The 22560-nt window shown below is 41.4% G+C and overlaps 1 protein-coding gene across 1 annotated transcript in view; it reads right to left on the reverse strand.

Annotated features, from left to right (window-relative positions):
- The window catches only part of CF1H1orf21 (chromosome F1 C1orf21 homolog), a 146191-nt gene that overhangs the window by 8941 nt on the left and 114690 nt on the right, over nucleotides 1-22560 (reverse strand). Inside the window, exons 3-4 of the mRNA XM_003999255.6 lie at nucleotides 21930-22006; nucleotides 14696-14756 (exon numbers count right to left, since the gene is read on the reverse strand). Coding sequence (XP_003999304.1) covers nucleotides 14696-14756; nucleotides 21930-22006 — 138 coding nt within the window. The remainder of the gene's footprint in view (nucleotides 1-14695; nucleotides 14757-21929; nucleotides 22007-22560) is intronic.

Here is a 22560-nt window from a genome sequence, read left to right on the forward strand (position 1 = left end):
TGGCCTGTATATTATTTTGATTCTCCTACTCCCTGTGTGCTTCCTTTATATGATTCATCTTCCTCCTCTCTTCCTAATTATGGGCATCCTGAGTCTCAGTTTCTTGACTTAGCTTTGCCCCGATAGACTTCTACCCGGCTTTGTGGGACTGGCTTTCAGGTGCCAAAGAACACCTTGATTCGTGAAACATAATTGCTGCAACTGTGTTTTGGGGCAGAAATTCAGTGGGCCATCTCCTTGCTCTGCGCACCATGCACCCCCCCGCCCCACAAGTTTTTTCCCCCAACCTTTTCCTCCAGGCATCACAATCCACAGGCAACCTCAGACCCATGTTTCCATGGGAATTTGGACACTTATCCTCTGTCCCTGCACCAGGAATACAGGGGCAGAAAAGCTCATTCCAAAGCTAGAGCATCTGTGAACGATGAGCTAGAAACCAGAACCCCCATGATGTGGAGGAGGCAGGAGGTGGGAAAGGGAGACAAATGGAATGAAGGCCACCCCCAGGGGCTGTTATTCCAACTTCTCTCTGCGGGGCAGGGGGCCAGAAGCAGGCACCCTCCACCCCTTCCTCAGGGCTGCAAGTGGTGGGGCCTCTATCAGTCAGTATTCCAACAGCATTTTCCCTAACAGCCCAACAAAGATTTAACCACACTTTTGAGGAAATGCCAGAGAAAAGCAAGAATAATTAGCTGTGCTGTTAAAGTCTCCTCCTCCAGCTTACCTCCTTAGAAAAATCAGTCAAGGCATTAATGGCCACCTCTGTTTCTAATGAGCTTTATTCTAATTAGACTCACACATTGTGATTTCAGTCGGAAAAAAGGTCTCATTTGTAAAGAGCAGTAGGAGTGTGACAGCTTCTGACTGTTTCTTTGACCATACACAGGAATGATCACCACGATAACAGCAGCAATGACAGCCGTCCCAGTATATCAGCTCTTCATTCCCAAGGGAGAGCGAGTATTAACTAAATGGCTGTAAAACCCCCACCAAGCGTTTGTTACACAGGAATCCTCATTCTAGGAACAAAAAAGGACGTTTTAGAAGCTTTAAAGGCACATATTCCTTAAGCTCTTTCTGTCATTGGCACTTGGATGACTTCAGTGACGCCCCTTCCCCATGCAGAGGTGAGTGGGAGTTAGAATAGGGTGGGAGGTTCCTATCTCTAGGCCATTTTGAACTGATGTCCTACAGCAGGTGTTTGGTAACTTTCTCTGTGAAGGGCCAAATAGTAAATATTTTAGGCTTTGCATTCCATACGGTCTCTGTTGCAGCTCAGCCCTACTGATGTGAGCATGAAGGCAGCCATAGATAAAGTAGAAGAATGAGCGTGGCTGTGTCCCAATAAAACTTTATTTGTGGACACTAAAATTGGAATTTCACATACTTTTTCACATGTCAGAAAATATATCCTGCTTTCTTGCTTTTCCAAACCACTGAAATATGTAAAAACCATTGTTTGGTGAACTAGATTTGGCCCATGGGCTATACTTTACCCATTCCTGTTCCAGAGAATAGAATTACCATCAGTGGCTAACACTGTCAAGGGTTTGGCCTTCTTCCTAGAAGCTCAAGCAACAGAGATAATTTCCATCTTGAGAGAAATGTCTCTCAAGATGGAACCAGAGTTCTCTTCTAAAATGTCATTTTACAAAATTGTTCTTATTTTACAAACAAGAAAAGCATCAAAATAAAAATTTTGCTACAATCTATCTTCCTAATAAATTGGAGACTTTCCAAGTTTCATTTAAATTTCTGTTCATATGTTATTTTTATATAGTTTCAATCCAATGATAGACACATCTTTTTTTGTTTTTTTTTCCACTTAATGTTATCTTGTAAAATTTTTTCCTGTTTTAACTGATTTCTTCTAATGATAAATAGATATAACAAATTTTTGTGGAATTCTTTGTGGAAGATTTCCAGGCCATTTGATGGACTTAATTCAAAGGGATGTCTTAGTCTATTCTCAGGTGTAAGCGTTAAGTTTTTTTTAATGTATATTTTTTTTTGAGAGAGAGAAAGAAAAAAGAGAGAGAGAGAGAGAGTGAGAGAGAGAGTGAGAGCAGGGGAGTTGCAGAGAGAAGGAGACACAGAATCCGAAGTAGGCTCCAGGTTCTGAGCTGTCAACAGAGCCCAACACGGGGTTCAAACTCATCGACCATGAGATCATGACCTGAGCCAAAGTCGTATGCTCAACTGATTGAGCCACCCAGGCTCCCCTGTAAGAGTTAAGATTAGAATACCATCCCCTCACCTCCAGGCCAGGACAACCTATTTGGTAGATTGAGCCTCATGGGTCCCCTCTAAGGTTCACTTCTTCTAGGACATAAAGCCTCATGGCTTCTCTAGGGTTCACTTCCTTGAGGACAATTGCTTTAGCAAGTTTGGGATTTCAATCCTTATGCCTCTTGACAGAGATGTGTCTTCCAGACAAACTCTTTAGAGCTCTCTGTTCAGAACTAATCGCTTATACCCCAGAATGTACATTGAACATGGCTGGGGATTTGGGGAGACTAAGCACCCACTTCCTTTCCTTACAGCTTTTAACTGAGAACAGTCTGAAGGAGTCAGATGGGACTGAGCTCTCTTGCTGGGCCGCATCATGCCCCCCGCCCCCAACTGTCTCACCCCCGAGGCCCTATGGATGGTGATGGTGACTGACCCAGTCAGCCACAGATGGAGAGAGTGGAGGATGTTTGCCTGTTACTGCTCACAAGCTAGAAGACGAGAGAGAGTGTGAAAGGTGGGTTCCTTTCCTTCCTCCCTACAGAGAGGAGCGACCTTATTTGTTGGATCAGTGCTCACCACCCCTTCCCTTTCTCTTTGCTTTCAGAATAGGAAGCACATGCATTTGGCCAGGAAGGGAACCACGGCTACTGATGGGAGGTCCCTGCCTATAAAAGGCGGAAAAGAGTGGATTAGCCAGATATGAGCAGACAATGAGGAATGGGTGTCCTGGGCCCAGGGATGGGGAGAACATGTCTGTGTGGCTTCCCTCCTCATTTAGGACATGGCTAAGGTGGCCGAGCTGCACCCTGAAAGAGAAGGAAAAGCAGGGTCCTTGGGACTTCATTATGGATCCTGAGGGTCCCACTGGCGTGATGAACCTAATGCATTTCTTGGGAATGAGCCTTTTGCAAGGATGACAACTGAAGGAGGCCCACAGGACACATGACAGACGGGGGCAAGCAGAACTGACTGGATTTGTAGGGACTTTTTAGCCTGATGCAAAGCTCTGATTAAATTAAAGATTATCACACATTTGGCCAATTGGCCAATAAGCAAAACCATGAACAGAAGTCAACTGCATCTCTGATCATAACTATCAGAATCCTTGGAAGTAGTGATGTCAACTGAAGTCTAAACCAGGAGCATTTCAGGTGACTTAGAGCATTGCTTGGTGCCTGGATCTTAGTGCTTCTTGAAGCTTTTCTTCCGCTGGGATGCAGTGGAAGATGTGAGCAAGGCCAGTGACCAGCATGTAATCAGACTTTTTTCCACCACATGTTTTGTCACATATTCCTGTTTTCATAGGCTTCTCTTCATTTTGAGAAATTTAAAGGACAAAGAATGTAACAAACACTGTATTTCTATCATGTGGACATAAGAAGCAGTGATATTTTGGGGCGCCTGGGTGGCTCAGTCGATTGAGTGTCCAACTTCGGCTCAGGTCATGATTTCACGGTTTGTGGGTTCGAGCCCTGCGTCAGGCTCTGTGCTGACAGCCTGGAGCCTGCTTCGGATTCTGTGTCTCCTTGTCTCTCTGCCCCTCCCCTGCTCATGCTCTGTCTCTCTCTGTCTCAAAAATAAATAAAACATTAAAAAAAATTAAAAAAAAAAGAAGCAGTGATATTTTGTGACATTTGCTGCTGGCTCCCACCCTCCCCGATGGAAGTGCCACCCAGTCCTGGGTTCCTTCCCCATCCCCAGGGGCAAGCAGAGTCATGGGAGTAGTATGTGTTCTTCCAGCCCATTTCTGATACTCTAGTGTTCATATCATATTCCTACTATATCAAATAAATTATACTTTATATGTATATGTATGTTTAAACATATAACAGATGTAAATACATTCCAGTTGTAAATATATCATGTAAAAATATACCATACTAATGTGTGCATACACACCGTGTGTGTGTGTGTGTGTGTGTGTGTGTATCACTACATGGTATATAGCTGGTGCTTCATAAATACTTGCTTAATGCCCATCTATGAACAACATACGGTATTTTCACTTTTTTTTTGGTTAAAGTTTATTTATTTTTGAGGGAGAGAGTGTGAGCAGGGGAGGGGCAGAGAGAGAATCCCAAGCAGGTTCCGGGATGTCAGCACAGAGCCTGATTCAGAGCTCAAACCCACAAACTGCGATATCATGACCTAAGATGAAATCACGAGTCAGATGCTTAACCGACTGAGCCACCCAGGCACCTTTATTTTTACATTTTTAAATTGGCATCATATCATACCATTTTCATCATTCTGCATATTCCTCTGTTCACTTAATAATACGGTTTCATACTGGCACAAAAACAGACACTCAGATCAATGGAACAAAATAGAGAACCCAGAAATGGACCCACAAACATATGGGCAACTAATCTTTGACAAAGCAGGAAAGACTATCCAGTGGAATAAAGACAGTCTCTTCAGCAAGTGGTGCTGGGAAAACTGGACAGCAACATGCAGAAGAATGAACCTGGACCACTTTCTTACACCAGACACAAAAATAAACTCAAAATGGATGAAAGACCTCAATGTAAGAAAGGAAGCCATCAAAATCCTTGAGGAGAAAGCAGGTAAAAACCTCTTTGATCTTGGCCGCAGCAACTTGTTATGCAACACATCTCCAAAGGCAAGGGAAACAAAAGCAAAAAAGAACTACTGGGACCTCATCAAAATAAAAAGCTTCTGCACAGTGAAGGAAACAATCAGCAAAACTAAAAGGCAACCGACAGAATGGGAGAAGATATTTGCAAACGACATATCAGATAAAGGGTTAGTACCCAAAATCTATAAAGAACTTACCAAACTCAACACCCAAAAAACAAACAATCCAGTGAAGAAATGGGCGAAGAATAGACACTTCTCTAAGGAAGACATCCAGATGGCCAACCGACACATGAAAAAATGCCCAACATCACTCATCAGGGAAATACAAATCAAATGAGATATCACAATGAGATACCACCTCACACCTGTCAGAATGGCTAACATTAACAACTCAGGCAACAACAGATGTTGGCGAGGATGTGGAGAAAGAGGATCTCTTTTGCACTGCTTGTGGGAATGCAAACTGATGCAGCCACTCTGGAAAACAGTATGGAGGCTCCTCAAAAAATTAAAAACAGAACTACCCTACAACCCAGCAATTGCGCTACTAGGTATTTATTCAAGGGGTACAGGTATGCTGTTTCAAAGGGACACATGCACCCCAATGTTTATGGCAGCACTATCCACAATAGCCAAAGTATGGAAAGAGCCCAAATGTCCATCGATGGATGAATGGATAAAGAAGACGTGGTATATATATACAATGGAGTATTACTCGGCAACCAAAAAGAATGAAATCTTGCCATTTGCAACTACGTGGGTGGAACTAGAGGGTATTTTATGCTAAGTGAAATTAGTCAGTCAAAGAAAGTCAAATATCATATGACTTCACTCATATGAGGACTTTAAGACACAGAACATATGAACACAAGGGAAGGGAAGCAAAAATAATCCAAAAACAGGGAGGGGGACAAAACATAAGAGACTGTTAAATACAGAGAACAAACAGAGGATTATCAGAGGGGTTGTGGGAGGGGGGATGGGCTAAATGGATAAGGGGCATTAAGGAATCTACTCCTGAAATCACTATTGCACTATATGCTAACTTGGATGTAAATTTAAAAAATAAAATAAAATAAAATAAAATAAAATAAAATAAAATAAAATAAAATAAAATAATATGGTTTCAAATCTATCAGTCCATATATATACCTGATTCATTTCTTTTGAACTGCTGTATAATATTGCACTGTAGATTCCTACAGTTCAGTCTATTCATTCTTCTAGAGGTGGACACTTAGGCTGCTTCCAGTTCATTCATTCTTTCTTTTTGCTATCAAACACAGAATGCTGCAGTGAACTTTATTGTACAGATGTAAAAATAATTTCAAGCATGCAGACCCAGAGGTTTAATTGATGTTTTTTATTGGTTTGTATTAATTGTACTTCTTTATATATTCCAGCTACAGATCCTTTCAATGTTTTAAGTGTTACAATTATATTCTAGGGGTGCCTGGGTGGCTCAGTCGGTTGACTCTTGGTTTTGGCTCAGGTCATGATCTCACAGTTTGTGGGTTTGAGCCCCACATCAGGGTCTGCACTGATAGCATGAAGCCTGCTTGGGATTCTCTCTCTTTCTCTCTCTCTCTCAAAATAAATAAATAAAATATAAAGGAAATATATTCCAAACTAGTTCACTACAAGGTCTGGATTTGGGGATTATGAGGGTCATTCATAAGGGGGGCACTGATCCATGATAATTACCTGGATCCTTGTGCCTATTTTCAGTTTGTTAAGAACCCAGAATGGAGGCAGGGTATGATTAAATATCTCCAAACCTCCAGCAACTAATTTTGGGAATATGAGTTTAAAGGATTTTGGTATTCCTCTTTTGAATCTGTTTAGGGAAATGGGATTAAATGAGGGTAATCTAGAATTGCCTGCTCCAAGAATGCCTTCTCTAGGAATGAAACAGAATATGTTTCCACTCAACAGAACTTCAAAGAGAGGAATAAATATCCATAAATGACAAGATTATCTCAGAATAAAACTTTCAAGAAATATACAGAACATAATATGCTTCATAATTCTTTCCCAAATGATATAAATGGACATATGTCATTCTTTGCTACAGAGGGTTCATAATACTAGTGGGAATTTTAAAGAGTTGGGGGCAATCTAAAGTTCCTCTTAACTTGAAATTTTATGCTTCTAGAAGTTCCCTAAAGGCAAGAATCCAACTTTTAAATTATGCACCTCCTACTGGCCCCTGACTCATTTCTGGATCCAGAGAACACATCCCAGATATGCTCATCAAATGAATCAAGAGAAGTCAATCTTATCATTTTAATGATTTCTGGGGAGACCCCTTTAACTAACTTGTTGTAGCTTTTGTTGCTATCACAAGCATTTTGTGGCAGGTATTACTATTTGCAAAAGCAAGTTTTTAAAAAATCTGTAAGAGTTAAAAAAGAAGGAAACTTCCAGACATGAAAAATATATATAGGGATCCAGCTGTACCCAGGCCACTGACTCACTGACTCATTCTGTAATCACAGCTCAGAAGCTAGCACGAGGCTATTTAATGGCTCTAAAAATGTTCACATGAATCTAATTCCTTAACATGTATATACCACAGGAGGCAGGCCAGTCAGTGCACTGGAGAGTGCACTAACACTCTACCTACAAGGAGAGACATCTCTACCACAGGCAGGCACTTTTGCTCAAGGGAGATTCAAGCTGTTAAATTCTGCATTTTTAGTTTCAGGTTTAGCCCCCTCGCAACCCCCCTCAATTTCAACAAATAGCCTTGATGATGAGGATACAAACAACTTCAACCAAAATAAGAGCTAGCGCATTTCAAACTCTCTGCTAGAGACTCTTTGGTGAATGATCTTGAATTTCCCAGACAAGTTGGTATTATTATGCAAATTTGTTTGGTGGCGAACCAGAGGATCAGAAAGGTTAAACAATTAGCCTGGGGTCACACAGCTAAGACTAGAGGTGGCCCTCAGATCTGGCCCAGATTGGAAGCACAGGTTCTTTCTCTTACCTGGTGCTGCTTCGTTCCTCGACCTCTCTCAGTCCAGGTCTTGGCACTGTCCCCGCTGTCTACCTGCTCTGCTGTTCTTTGTTAAGAACACTTCCAATCTTGCTGAGCCCTCTGCTGGAGGAGTCTGCCTGACCACACCTCCTTCCTTCGTAGGCTTTCACTTCTGCTAAGCCCACTTGTCTTATTTGTGCCATGCTCTCTCTCATTCAACAAGATTAGTAAGTATCTGTTCAGTCCGAGGCCCTGTGCTAGGTTCTGAAGAAACAAAGACAAATGAGACCCAATTCTTATCCTAAGGAAACTCCCTGTTTAATTCTTTGAGTCCTTTTAGAGACTCGTACACAAAAAAGCAGCAGTCATAGAGGTTGGCACCCTCTCTATCTCAGCAAACTCTCTGTAGGGCTAGGACAATGCCCGCGGCGGCTGAACGCAGTGAGTGGAAGGGCCACGGAGAGGAAGGGAAACAGCCTGAGAAGAGGACAGGAAGGAGAAACCGAATGGGCACAAGGGAATGACACACACCAGTGTCACCATCTTTCTGTTCTGAATGGTACCTCCCCTGGCCTAAGTACTGCACCCACAGCAACATGACACCATCCACGGATCGTGCCCCACATTACCGTGGGGTTCGGAGCACTGCTGGCCACACTTCATTCATTAAAATGGAATGGTTCTTATTTGCATTCCTGTACTACGCTGTTCTGGACTCTGAACTCTTCTCCTCGGCTGCTCCCTAAAGAGCCAGGCCGACAGCACCTCAAGAACTCTCTGAACATCAAGCCCTCCGGAGAAAAGAAAGTGAGCAGAGACTGTGTGTGCTGCATGTCTTCCAGATCTGTCGCCTCCCTTCTCTTCCTTGGCTGCACCGTCTATTACTCTCAGCTACCTGGGAGCGCTAGGATGGGAGCCCAGAGCGTGAGCACCCTTTGCCAGTGGTTCCTACACCAACATCATCAGCACGACTCTTCAGTATGGAGAAAAACAAAACAGGACTGAGTCACATCCTTACCCTTGTAATTACAGCTTTACATTGGCTGATGTATGAGGAAAGGTACATACAGGAGAGAGAGCAGAAGAGGCAGAGGGATGAAGGGAAAGGAAACACAAGGAAGGGTCTGGTTATTAGCAAAAGCAAGGCCACACTATGCTTGGCATGGAGCAAGAAATTGCTTACTGAAATGCTACTGGCAGCCCAGCCCACTTCCAAAGTATACATGCCAGCAAGGGCCTCTCCGGCAGTGTTGAGGGCTGTTGAGGGTCTTGGTTGTTACCAGAAGAGAAAGCGAGAAGGGAGGTACACCCTATGATTTCCTCTGCACACACGGGCAGGCTGTGCCACATTCCTGAGGATTGGAGACAACAGTCCCATGTTTCTCAACTAGTGGGCACTGAGGAGGCCCTCAAACCCACCACCAAGGAGTAAAACCTGTCATCAGCTGCGCCTCTCAAACATTGTATGTGATTCTACAGCAGCTGTGAGGTCACACAGTCCACTCAGAGTTTGTAATTACAAGCCCGACCCTGTCTTCACCGGGTGAAAAGCAAACACCTTCTGATCAAGACATGGTTCACACTGAGCTGATGTTAATATTAAGAGGAGGAGCCCTGGAATAAATTGATAAATGCAGACCTGCTCTCTTACCAACTAGGTTAGTTTTGGGGCCAAGGGAATCAGGCCACTCCAGGAATGCAAACATTTTCTAAGTGTGAATGCCTTTTTAATAAAAGATGTACAGGTTTACAGATGAACATCTTTTAAAATCAGCTGACTTTAAATCCCAGACTGTTCTTTCTCAGACATTTCCTGAAAATGCTACAATGAATAGTGCCAGTCAACGGTGGTAGTCTCAAGCTCACACAGGAATAAGTGAGATGACACACTAGGTATGCTGGTGGCTCAGCCTTGGGGGTGAAGTACTTTCAGCTACTTTTGAGAAGAAGGAAGGAAAAGTACGAAAAAAAGGAGAATGGCTTTGCATGGGAATTATCTGCACTCAGTTTTCTAATCTTTAAATTAAAAAAAAATTTAATGTTTATTTATTTTGAGAGAGAGAGAGAAAGAGAGAGAGAGAGAGAGAGAAAGAGAGAGAGAGAGCATGATCAGGGAAGGGGCAGAGAGAGGGAGACACAGAACTTGAAGCAGGCTCCAGGGTCTGAGCTGTCCACCCAGAGCCTGACGTGGGGCTCGAACTCACAAACTGTGAGATCATGACTTGAGCCAAAGTTGGATGCTCAACTGACTGAGCGACCTAGGAGCCCTAGTCTTCTAATCTTTAAAACCAGACGTCTATATGGATCATTGCTGATAAGGTTCAAGGGTGCAAATGGGCCCCGGATTTGAGGGAAGCACATCAATCATATGCATCATAAAGAAATCCACAGGTTCTTGGCCTGGGGCCCAGGGATAGGCTCCAGGGAGCTACACAACTCTGACATTTGACTTAAGAAATTAGTGTATATGATATCATGTGCATTAAAAAAAAGACGTTTATTCTGAGAGAGAGAGGAGAGAGCGAGTGTGTGTGTGTGCATAGGGGACGGGGAGAGCCAGACTCCCAAGCAGGCTCCATGCTGCCAGCACAGAGCCCAACATGGGGCTCAATCTCACCAACTGTGAGATCATGACCTGAGTCGAAATCAAGAGTCTGATGCTTAACCAACTGAGCCACCCAGGCACCACTAATGTACATTTTTATAGGGAGACTCTTTATCACTTTTACCAGATTCCAAAAAGATACTCACCACCAAAATAGTTTACAATTTTGCTTGAGAAAAACTAACCAGATGCATGTGGTACTGTACTGAGATATTCTTTATTTAATATAAAGGTGTTAGTGCGCCTGGGTGGCTCAGTCGGTTAAGCGTCTGACTTCAGCTTAGGTCACGAACCCATGGTTTGTGAGTCTGAGCCCGCATCTGGGTCTGCACTGACAGTGCAGGGCCTGCTTGGGATTTTCTCTCTCTCTCCCTCTCTCTGCTCTTCCCCCACTCTCTCTTGCTCTCTGTCAAAATAAATAAATTATATATATATATATATATATATATATATATATGTGTGTGTGTGTGTGTATATATATTACATAGACACCCAGAGGTGTCTCGCGGGCGGGGGGGGGGGGGCAACAGACTTCTTGGTCATCAGCTATTCTTATATCCTCATAAAGCAAATATATATACTTGTTTTTGCCTAGAGAAGATACTATAATTCCTATGAATACATGTATTTACTTGTTTTGCTTCTAACAATTAAACCCAAATGTATAGAAGAAAGCATATCTTAAAATCTTATGTGATCTGTATTTGGTAGTATACTCAGAATCTCCTCCATGGGGCCAACTTTTAATAATCTAGATACCTTCTTTCTCCTCTAAATACAATGAAAAACTAGAATTTAAAATCATTACCTTGCTCTGCAGTAAACTGTCATTTTCTCTAAGTTGCAAAATTAGACAAACATCACCACTTCACATAAGGTTCAGGAGTCTGTGAACTGTCAGGCAAAACAACTATAGATTCCAATGGAATCAGTTAGATATCCGTGTAAAAAATAATGAGGTAAAAACAAATGAGGTGCCCCTGTTGTTTCAGAGGATTTTTACTCTCCAAAAAGGAAATGCAAAAGTAAATCAATCAAGCAGAGCTCTTTGGAACTCTCCCTGCTCTCTGTCAAAAGCTCTCCCTTGGTTATCTCCAGATGGAGCTCAGCGTCCTGGCCTCCTACACACCACCAGAGCACCTGAAATGGTACCAAGTGTCCAAGAAGCTGTCCTGATTGCCTGGTTAACGGACCTCAAGTTTTAATAACTGACCCCACAGACACCTGTGTTCAGAACAGGAGGACCTGGCTCATAGTGACAATTGTGTGCTGATGGCAGAGAGTCCGATGTGGGTTCAGCTTGAACTCAAGGCACGATGAGATCATGACCTAAGCTCAAGTTGGATGCTTAACCGACTGAGCCACCCAGGTGTCCCAAGTTAGCTTTTTTAAATGTATTTTTGCAACTTTCTTCTCTTTGCCACCACTACTTAGAAAATGCTGGTCCAGCTGCGGTGCAAAGGTAAACTGCACCTCGGCACCATGATCACCTCTGAATGAGAGCAGTCCAAATTTAAGTTTCACTAGAAATATTATACCACCTAATAGTCCTAGTTTATTTTTTAAAGTTTATTCATCTTAAGAGAGAGAAGACATGAGCGGGGAAGGGGCAGAGAGAAAGGAGACAGCGAGAATCCCAAGCAGGCTCTGTACCATCAGAGTGGAGACCGATGTGGGGCTCGAACTCACGAACCACAAGATTATGCCTGGAGCCTACGTTGGAGGCTCAACCAACTGGGCCACCCAGACGCGTCCCTAGTTTCTTTATTCTAATGGTACTTTTACATCTATCTTGAGAGAGCAGAGATTTCTTTTGGTGTCAAGAGTTGAAGGGTAAATTGAAACCACATCCTGCAGACATTCAATAAATACAAAAGAAGAATCAAGGAAGAGCAGGTTTAAATCTCCCCACATTCAGTCAATTTTACTTCTTATCAGTTTAAGGAAGAAAAAGCAATTTCTGGACATTTTGAGAGAGATTAAATCTCAAAACTCAAGCTCTCTTAGAATGACTCCAATTTTCTGCATGAAGCTCTGAGTTTTTTTGTTTTTTTAAATCAGCCCTAGGAAACCTACAGAACAGATCTGGGTTGCATGTATAGTTAGTTGTCCCCATGTTAACTTGTACCAAAGAAATACCTAACAATGATGAAAAGTCAGGAGAATAATTTGTAAGAACCCAACTTCCAATTTGGGCTATATAAAATATGGTGAGGATTGTATTAAGCCAAATGCATATATTAAGGAAGTACATTTTAACTTTGGAGGCTCAATGGTCAAATAGTACATGGAACAGCATGTTCACAATATTCAGAAGGGTGAATTTTAGATAAGAGGGGAGAAACAGGAAAGCTTGGTTCAGAGCAGACAGAAAATTCCACTAGACATCTAGAACTGGGTGCATGTCACAGGTTATATAAAAGCTCTTCTTCAGATATAAATGTATTTTATAGGGAGAATACTGTTTATGTTGAGTCTACAAATGTTCCTTTGTCCAGGGACGGTTCTATCCAACAAATGATCAAGTTATGCACTTTGCTTTTGTTGTGTTAGACACGTCATTACCCTGGATGCAAAAGGAAAAAGGGAAATCGGATTTCAGATGGAAACAATGAATTCCAGTTGTGAGTGCAAGGAGGTAGAATTTCTATTATGGAAACACACCAGAAAGGGATTAGATCATCTTAAATGCCTTGTCAGGGTTTGTAAATTTTGTTTAAAAAGATAACTTACTATTCAGGTTTTGGTTTTTACAGACTAACTCTGACTACTAAGATCTTTTTATTGCCAAAAAGCTAGTGGAGGAAAAAAATCCAAATAAACTGAGAAAGAAAAGATCTTCACCATTACAGTGGGAATGAAATATTTATTTTATGCTTTTCTTTATTAAAACAAATGCTATTGACACAGGTTTTGTCAGGTTTTGTCTTGAACAGGTTTTGAACCAATACATGAAACTTGGTAATTATTCCCAGATGAAGTTTTCAATCTAAAAAGTCATATGTGAGCCAGGATTTCACTAATAATAAAAAAAAATTACATGCAAATCAGTATTTATGCATAGCCAAGTGATACTATGCATTAAAGTACCATTTTAATTCATCACCCATCTCTACCTTTCACATTGGTAACATCTGCTGGTCTTGTAATGGTGCATTAGAAGATTATACAATTATTCTTTAAGGAGGTCCATTTCAGAATGGGGTCTGCTGCTCAAATACTGGTGAATTTAAGCCCTTCTTCATTATTTTCCATTGAGTGATATGTATCATAACTTAGGAATTTGTGAACAAATGCTCAGATAAAAGGGCCACAAAATGTAAAAAATAAAAATAAACATGGAAAAAATTCAAAGGCAAAACTGGCCCATGACGCCTTAACCACAGTTGTGCTATGTTCTGAATTTAGGATTGTACTCTTCTTCAGAACAAGGTTTTCAAATGACAATACTCAGATTTATAACTTCAGTATTTAAATTCACCCCCTGCGGTGATGCATTTAAATTCTGCAAGTCTGCAAGTAAGCCTTTAATTGTTACCATCTTCCATACTTCATTCAGTTGATTAGCATATGGCACTCTGAGATCCTAAGTATGGGTTCAATTTTCCACACAGATCTTCTTGTCATTGTAAAACGCACACACTCCTAGAGAAGCAACTTGGGAGTCTCGGCTTTGGAGTGAGGCAGATGTGGGCTGAAAATCCAACTGGACCACTACCAGCCTTGCAAACCTTGGTAAGTTATTCAAATATTCTGAGCCTTAGTTTCCTTGTCTGTAAAAGGAAGATAAAACCGGTCTCAGAGCCATGTCCCTGAGGTCGGTATTGACTGTAACAGGTTTGCGATGTTTGTAGGAGAACTCAGAGCAGTGTCAGGTATACAGCAGACATTCCATAAGTTCTGGCAGGTACTAAGAACCTTCTTGCCTGCAGTCTGAAGCGAGAGCAAGGCATCACGTGCAGACAATGTGCACTGAGAGCAATGTTCTGTCTCTAGGCAAAGGCTCTTACTAGCACTGCTAGACCCTATCTGGCCCTACACCCTTTAATTAATTAATGGTCAACAAGCCGAGAATCTTGGATGCTCTGGTATACGTTAAACATTCTCACAGTCACATTTTGTGTGTGTGGCAGGGGGAGGGGGCTTCTTTTAACTCTCTACCCATACTCTTACAGGAACAGCTTTGCAACACAGAAACCAGAACATTATTACCTTAACTCATGAGGCAGTTAGCATATTTCCCTTGAAACAAGGAATTTATTTTTACTTCTTACCTTTTCAATTTTTTCATCCAGCATTCTGAAGAATTCTTGTTGGCTTTCAGAGATGTGCATGCTAAAAAAAAACCAGAGAGTAGTTAAGTGCGTATTTCAATGTTTTCTTAAACCCAGCTCCCTCGAATGAAAAACGCTGAGTCCCTAGACTTTGAGGCAGACATTTATTTATTGCCGACTTTTCCACTGAGATAGTCTGAAGTCATATTAAGGATAAATGCCATTACAGTAATCCTCTAAATGTGTTGCATAAAAGTCTACGAGTTCCTATGATTTAAGAAATACAATTTCTTTTCAACGTACATGTTATTTATAGTGATGTTACTGGGAGGTGTATGCCAAATGATTTCTTCAGATACACATTTGTTAAAAAAAAAAAGGCGTAGCCAAGCAGTACATGGCATATTTCACACTGTGTGTAACTGGAAAAAGAAAATATATCCAAGTTGTTATGGTGAAATGTGTATTTTATAAAGACTGGTATTTAGCATGGTATTCAGCTGAGCCTAGAGGTGTGGGCTGGCGGCAAACAGGCAAAGAACTTGACATTGTCCCTGAACGCTTTGTGCAGTGGTGACGGCCAATGCACCTTTTGGGAAGTGCAATTCCACTGGGATGTGGGAGTGCGTCAGGAAGCATATCTGAGTAGCGCTTGCCCTGTGTGCTTGCTTGTCTAATGCTATTTAACAGCCTACTTAGTCAGATGGACACAGTTTGGGGCGGGGGGAGACAAAACAGAAGAAGGTAAGGAGACCAGAGAAGAATCACAGATGGGAAGTGCGTGGGGAGGAAAACGTCTTGGAGGCAACATGGTCTTAATGACAGGAAATAGGTGTAGGTGGTCCAAGGAGGTTCAGGATTCTGGGCTAAGAGACACATCACACAACGAGCTTCTTTCACTGTTAGTGCTTACTTGTTGCAGTGGCTGGGGGTAGGGGGAGGGGTGGCTCTGGAATAGCTCCTTCCCTTCAAGTCTCGGTGTAGGGGACAGCCCACCTGACATACCCCTTAGCACTATGCCTCCTCCTTTAGGCGCCGCAGAGAATGGCACAAGGGACCCCACACCCTTCAGGCCTCCAATGACAGATAATGGGGCTTGAAGGAGGTTTTCCCCTGTGTGTAAAAGCAAGACTTAAAATCTGGGGGCACGAGGACATTAGCTCTGATACAAGAGGAAAATGACAAACTATTTTATACCAGGAATCCACTTTCACTTCTGTATCATGTCATTTTTCGTGTCCTTGATAACTCAAGTGAGGTATATGTCCTGTTTCAGAAACAGGCCTTCTCTTGTTGCAGGCTAGAAAGGCAGGCCAGAATCTGGGAGCATGAGAATATATTAAACAGCCTCCTTTCCTTCTCTGGCTGGGTGGAGAAGCCATTTTGCCTACCTGAGTTTTCCCAGATTCCCCGTGGTTTTACTTCTTTAAGTGCCAAAACATTTTTCGTTTGAGCCATTTTGAATGCAAACCTTCTAAACTTTAAGAGAGGATCTATCACAAACATTACTTGACTTTCACTTAATGACTAGCAGCCACTCCCAAGGCCTTAAACCACAATCTCTCTCTGTGATACGGGAACAGTCCCTGGAGCCTCTTGAGATGGGGAGAGCTGGCTCTCCTTAAGCGAAGTGGCCTTAAACTATAGGCTTTTGTTCTCTGCCTGCTTTGAACCGCTCTCATTTCTTCTGGTCAAAGAAGGTATTGGTTCTCTTTCAGTTTTCTTCCCAGCAGCTGCTTCTGCCCCATGCTTAGCACACCCAAATCCATTAGAGTTGTGTCCAAAGTTAGTGCAAACAGGATCTGAGGGAGAGCCTGGGGGGCTTCCTGTGAGTGGTGAACAGGCATATTCTGGCAGTCAACGTGGCTGCTCAGACATGTTCTGGGCATCCTCCCTGTTCCTGGCCAAACTTTCAGCAGATGAGGTTGCTGGACAGCTCTGGGTCCCAGATAGAAAGGCATGTAGACATATAGACATAGATACATCTGAATAGATAGCCACATACACATATGCACGCATATACACACATATATCTTAATATGGATGACCACACACACACACACATTAGTTTCCCTGGGAGATTCCAAGAGACCTCATAAAAATGGCATTTTTAGGATCAGATGTCCATTGTGGAAATTTTTAGGTTAGAGTTTTTTACATACATTGCTTTGCGTATAATGGAAGGGAAATATTTAATCAATTGACTGAGTGGTCCCTATTTCAATTCATGTGATTCGTGACCCCTCACGAGGCAGTTCAGTTTGTTAGCATGGTGAAGTGTAGTCCCTTCTGGCACTAACGTTGGATGACTGTTACTAACTTCCATTAACTCCTTTATTGAAATATCAAAACATGAAAACAGGGGTGCTTAGTTAGTACTCAGACATATACATATTAGACTGACAAGATCCCTGGGATCAGGAATGCAGAGCTCAGGGTCCACAATAGGAGCTTGATGCCAAAGGTAACAGTGAGGACCTCAAGATGCATGTATAGTAAGCAAGCACAAAAACCTTAGTGGTTCCAGTTTTGTGTAGTTTACCTACTTTCTAACCATTAAAAAAAAGAAAAGGCATTCCTTGATTAAAGCAAACTGAACAAAAGCTACTCAACCCAGAATTAGTCAAGACAGGGTGTTTTCAACCCTATCTGAATCCTGAACCAAACAGTAACCTCACTCTGGGGTAGAGGGTATAATGGTTGAGAAGTAAAATACCATTTTCATTTTCAGGTGTGCCTTGAAACAATTCTACCCAAACGCAGGCAACTGGCCTTCCGTCGGTGCATCTCTACCATCACACCCCACTGATACAGGAATGTTGCCTGCTTTCTCTTTGTCTAAGAGCAAGAACATCCCGGCCTGCCTCTGTCTCATTTCAAAACCTACCAAGAAGTGTCTCCCAGCAGACGGACTGACTTCTTGCCACCTTGAAATATAGTATGTGGGCTGTGTTAGCCAGAAAGATGAATGGAAAGGTGACTTATTTATTATCAGACCCCGATGCACCAAATGAGCTCTTTCAGATAAACTCCGCCATCCCTGGGAGTGTGGCAGACACGGCCGCTTGGAGCCAATGGCACCAAGAGGTCCTTGCTGTGTGTACATCACCTTAAGTACGGTGTCACCTGAAAGCGCGAGGTTTACTCTGCTGTTCTCTGTGGGTTTGTTTCACAGGCAAGCCCTGAAATCCCTTCAGGGACAGGGACAGAGATGGCATTTTCACTCTGATGAAATAAATGATCCGTCTCAGCGGTCTCCTGCCGGGATAAACACGGATGCTCTCTTTTTCACGTGGAAACTCTATCAACACAATGGCATTAATATTAGTTTTTACCTTCAAACTGCGCTGTGAGAACCAGTCCTTAAGTAATAACTGGATTCTTAAGCCCTTTCTGCTGCACAATTTGGTGGCTGTGAATGGTGTGGGAGAAAAAAGCACACCGGCCTGTCTTTCCTCAAGGTATTAGAAAGGGATAATTAGACTGTTTATGAATCCACTTACAAAGTGAGTATTTGATGCCAAGATTAATTAGATCTAAAAGTCTTTTAGAAAAGTCTGTATGCTGGTACTTGATTTAACTAATCAAACTTAACAATTTCAGTAATTCCTATTTCTTTCTAATAAACTCAGTCGCGGAAAGCACAACGTTTTCCTGGAGCACTTCCCATGCCCCCAGTTGGTGCTGGCAGAGCTCTTGTGAGTTAACCTTGAATCGTCAAAGACTCTTCTGTCTGTGATTTCTCAGTTTCATGAGACTAGGGATGATAACAGTATGGAATCTTAAAGACAAGTAATCAAAGGAATGAAGAGGGTGGGCAAGATGAGGGTTTGAGCTGAAAGATATATGGCTTTCATTTTTAGGGACTTAAAAAAAAGTTTCCAATAATAAAAGCCCAAGCCACAAAAGTATCAGAAGACAAGGTCCTAACTCCCTAATACTTCACCTGCAAAAATGAAATGCAATTACTCAGTGGGTTCCTGGCAAATCTTGGCCTGAATAGTTATTTCTTCAAAATCATCATCATCATTGCTCAATTGGATCTCGGGCAAGTGGCTTAATCCTAATCCTCACATTATGACACACCCTTGCTTATAGTCACGCACAGCTACTTTTATTTAGTCGAATATACTTTTTTTAAATAGCATAATATGCACTCATGAAGCCAAAGTAAAAAACGAATGCGAGGACCTTGACAACAACCTAGAGCTAATTTACTTCCTACCCATGTGTGTTTCCTCAATTCAAGGGAACCAACATCCCCTTACTTTCCCTTTGTATAGCTTTACTGCCTCTACGTGTGCTCTAAAAAGAAGATGATTTATTTAGTTGTTTTTAACTTTACAAAGAGTGCATCATGCTTTCTGTAATCTTTCAAGATTTACTCTTTTCTCCTATTATTATATTCCTCGGTCCCTCTAGTGTTGTGAGTTTTAACTAATATTTCACTGTGTGAAGGCAGTGGGGTTCATTTACCCAACTTCCTGTAAAAGGGCATTTGGGTTATTTCTTTTCTTTTCTTTTTTTTTGAAATAAAGTTTATTTTATTGATGGGGGGAGGGGCAGAGAGAGAGAGGGAATGGGAGAATCCCAAGCATGTTCTGCACTCTCAGTGCAGAGCCCAATTCAGGACTCACAAACCATTGAGGTCATGACCTGAGTTGAAACCAAGAGCCGGAAGCTCAACCGACTGAGCCACTCAGGCGCCCCAAAGGGCATTTGGGTTGTTTCTAACTGTTAAGGCATTCTTACCAGCATCAGATACTGTGACTGGCACTGGGTCATACATTATTTCATTTATAAATATCTCTAGCCCTGTAAGAGACGATGATTCTCCTCTATTTTTCTCTGAGAAAACTGAAGCCTGATGACATTAGATCACTCTCCTGAGATCCCAAAGTCAGTAAGAATGTGCTCTGCATAGTACCTCAGATGAAGATGTGAAGACCATCTACCTTTATTATTAATAAATCTCCTGTTATCAGGTATGGGATTGTCCTTCCACTTCTGGGGAAAAGAAACTCATTATCTTATGTATACACTGCATAATAAATAATAGTTTCTTAATCACCTGTGTCAGCAAGGAGGAAAAGTAAAACTTCTTGTGGCCTTCCAGAAAGATTTTGTAGTTGAATTCCAGTAACCCAGGTTCTGACTCATAGTTTAAAACGCACACACACACACACACACACACACACACACACACACACACGAATAACAGAGGATTTTCTTCCTAATTTTAATGTAAACACACAAGCCAATTTAGTCAATTTCTCTGAAAGCTTCAGCACATATCAGTTTGCAAAGGAGGCTGCTTCAGTATGTCTAAATTAAATAAGTATTCACACTAAAGGGAAAAAGAAATTCTCCTTCTTATAGTCTCTTCTTAGAACTCAGAGATATGGGAAACATTTAAAAATAGCATATATTGAATGGCTTGGATTGAAACATGACTTGGTTGTATCATGAGATATCTGCTGTCTCTCCAAGGCAGATACAATTAGTGTTGATAAAAGTGATTATCAGTGAAGTGGACAGGAAGGTTGTGATTATGACATAATGTGTACCCAACGGTTCAAAAATCGGCTTTACTATTCCATTGACATTATAGATGATAAGTGGATTTTAAAATGTCCAATTTCCTTTGAAGGTAAAAAAATTAAATCCTTGAGCTCATCACCACCCCCTGAAGAGGCCTAACCACCTGCAGCACCTCCACAGACACCAAGCCAGGGTAAAGTGATTATGAACTAGGTTATTTTTGTCTCGATTTCCTGGGAAGAATCAGACATAACACAACTTCTTCTGCTTATGGCATGGATTTATGGAACTACTACTACATACATGAATTTATTTTAGGGTGGGGGTGACTGTGCCACCAGTGTGATCAGCACCCTCAGGGAATTTGTTCATATTTAGATGGAACACCACAAAACAGATTTGTAGCTCTGGGAAAATGGAGCCTCTTTGAAGGAAAGGAGAGATAGCTTGAGTGTCACACAAAGTGCATTTTATCGCCAAGGTAGATTCGGTTCTTGAACAATCTAGAAAAATACCCATTATTCTCTTTAACTTTTTAATTGTGCAATTCATAACACACAGAAAACATATGTTACTTGTACAGTTTTACATAACAATAGTTAAAGGAACACCCATATCATCACCACTCAGATTAAGAAACAGAACCCCTGGTCCCATTGTCTTCCATCCAGTGAGAAAGAACCATGCTTCCAAGTTTAATGCCTTTTCATTTCCTTGCTTGTCTTTATTGTTTTATCACAGACATATATAATAGGTTGATTCATTCGGCTTGTTTTTGAACTTTATGCAAATGAAACTATAGCAGGCAGGGACTACCACTTACTTCCCTTCCAGTGCAGCCTTACATTCATGACCTTCTTCCATCTTGACAGGTGCAGCTCTAAGTCATTCATTTTCACTGATATGTAGAATTCTCCAGGTCAACTAGGTCTTCCAGCACCCATGTACAAGTTTTTCTAGGGTATATACCTGAGAGGGGGAATCGCTGGTGGGCAAGGTATGCCCAGGTACAATTTTCTTAGAAACTACAAACTTTTCCAAAGTAATTGTACCAGTTTATACTTCCACTGGGGTAAAGAGGCCTGTTGTTCAACATCCTGGTCAACCATTTGTATTGTCAGACTTCTAAATTTTTTGCCAATCTTGTGGTGTGAAATGGTATTTCTTCCTAGACGTTAGCTATTCATGTTTCCTCTTCAGTAAAATGGTTGTTCGTATCTTTAGCTTCTTTTTCTATGAGCTCTCTGCTTTTTACTTATTGATTTATAGAGTTACTTTACATATTCTGGAAACCCAACCGTTGTCAATTATACGCGTGGTAAATATATTCCATCACTTCCTTCTATTCTCCTACAGCAAATTTTGATAAAAAGAAGTTCTTAATTTTAATGCAGTCATATTAATCATTTTTCTTCAAAGATCTGCATCTTTTGTGACTTTTTCAAAATTCTTCCCTACCCCATAGTCATAAAGATATTTCCTTTTATTTTCTTCTGATTTGACAGGTCTGTTCTGTCAGTTATTGTGGGTCTTTTTTGGCACTCTCTGCTCTGTTCCATTAGACCAAATCACAGTGTCTCAATCACTGAAGCTTTATAATACATCTTGATTATCTGGCAGGCAAAACTGAGCTCACTCTGAAAATATTATTAGCTTTAAAAACAATATAAGGAAAAAAGGAACTAGAACTTACTTTGCTCTGGGTTGATGAACTAATCCTGGAATCTCTTTATTAGTTTTAAGTCTTACATTTGAACTGGCACTTTTTTCCTGAAAAACACAAACAGACACATAGAAGACAAGATGAGAATCGACAATTAAACAGCAGCATAAACTGTCATCACAGAAATGTTAGTTTTGCTTGAGACCCTTCACACCTGGTTACTTCACAAGGACAAAAATCCTTGCAAAGATATCACACTGTAAGGGGAAACCGCCAAAGATTTTGGAACACTGTCGTGATAAGAGGCGGGAGTTTTAAAAACAGCTATTAACTATTTTTGAAAATTATGTGCAACTCATATGTGATTTTTAGGTGTTTTTAGGAGTTACTAAAAATAGGAAGGGACTCAAAGAACAGAAGATTCTAGTGTCAAAGAGCTGCCGTAGTATAATCACAGACACTGTTCACATGCCCAGGTCAACTAACTTCAGTGCATTCTATTTATAAAAGACATCTGTAGTTATTGAGACATGAAGTTTGCACAAGGCCCTAGCAGTGACAGAGAGAAGAACATGATTAAAAATAACTAAATCTATTCCACCCATAACAAATATTGTGAGATTGAATTCAATTGAATTAATAAAATTCACTACCAACCTAT

Source organism: Felis catus, chromosome F1, assembly GCF_018350175.1.
Source record: "Felis catus isolate Fca126 chromosome F1, F.catus_Fca126_mat1.0, whole genome shotgun sequence".
In the NCBI taxonomy this organism is placed as follows: domain Eukaryota; kingdom Metazoa; phylum Chordata; class Mammalia; order Carnivora; family Felidae; genus Felis; species Felis catus.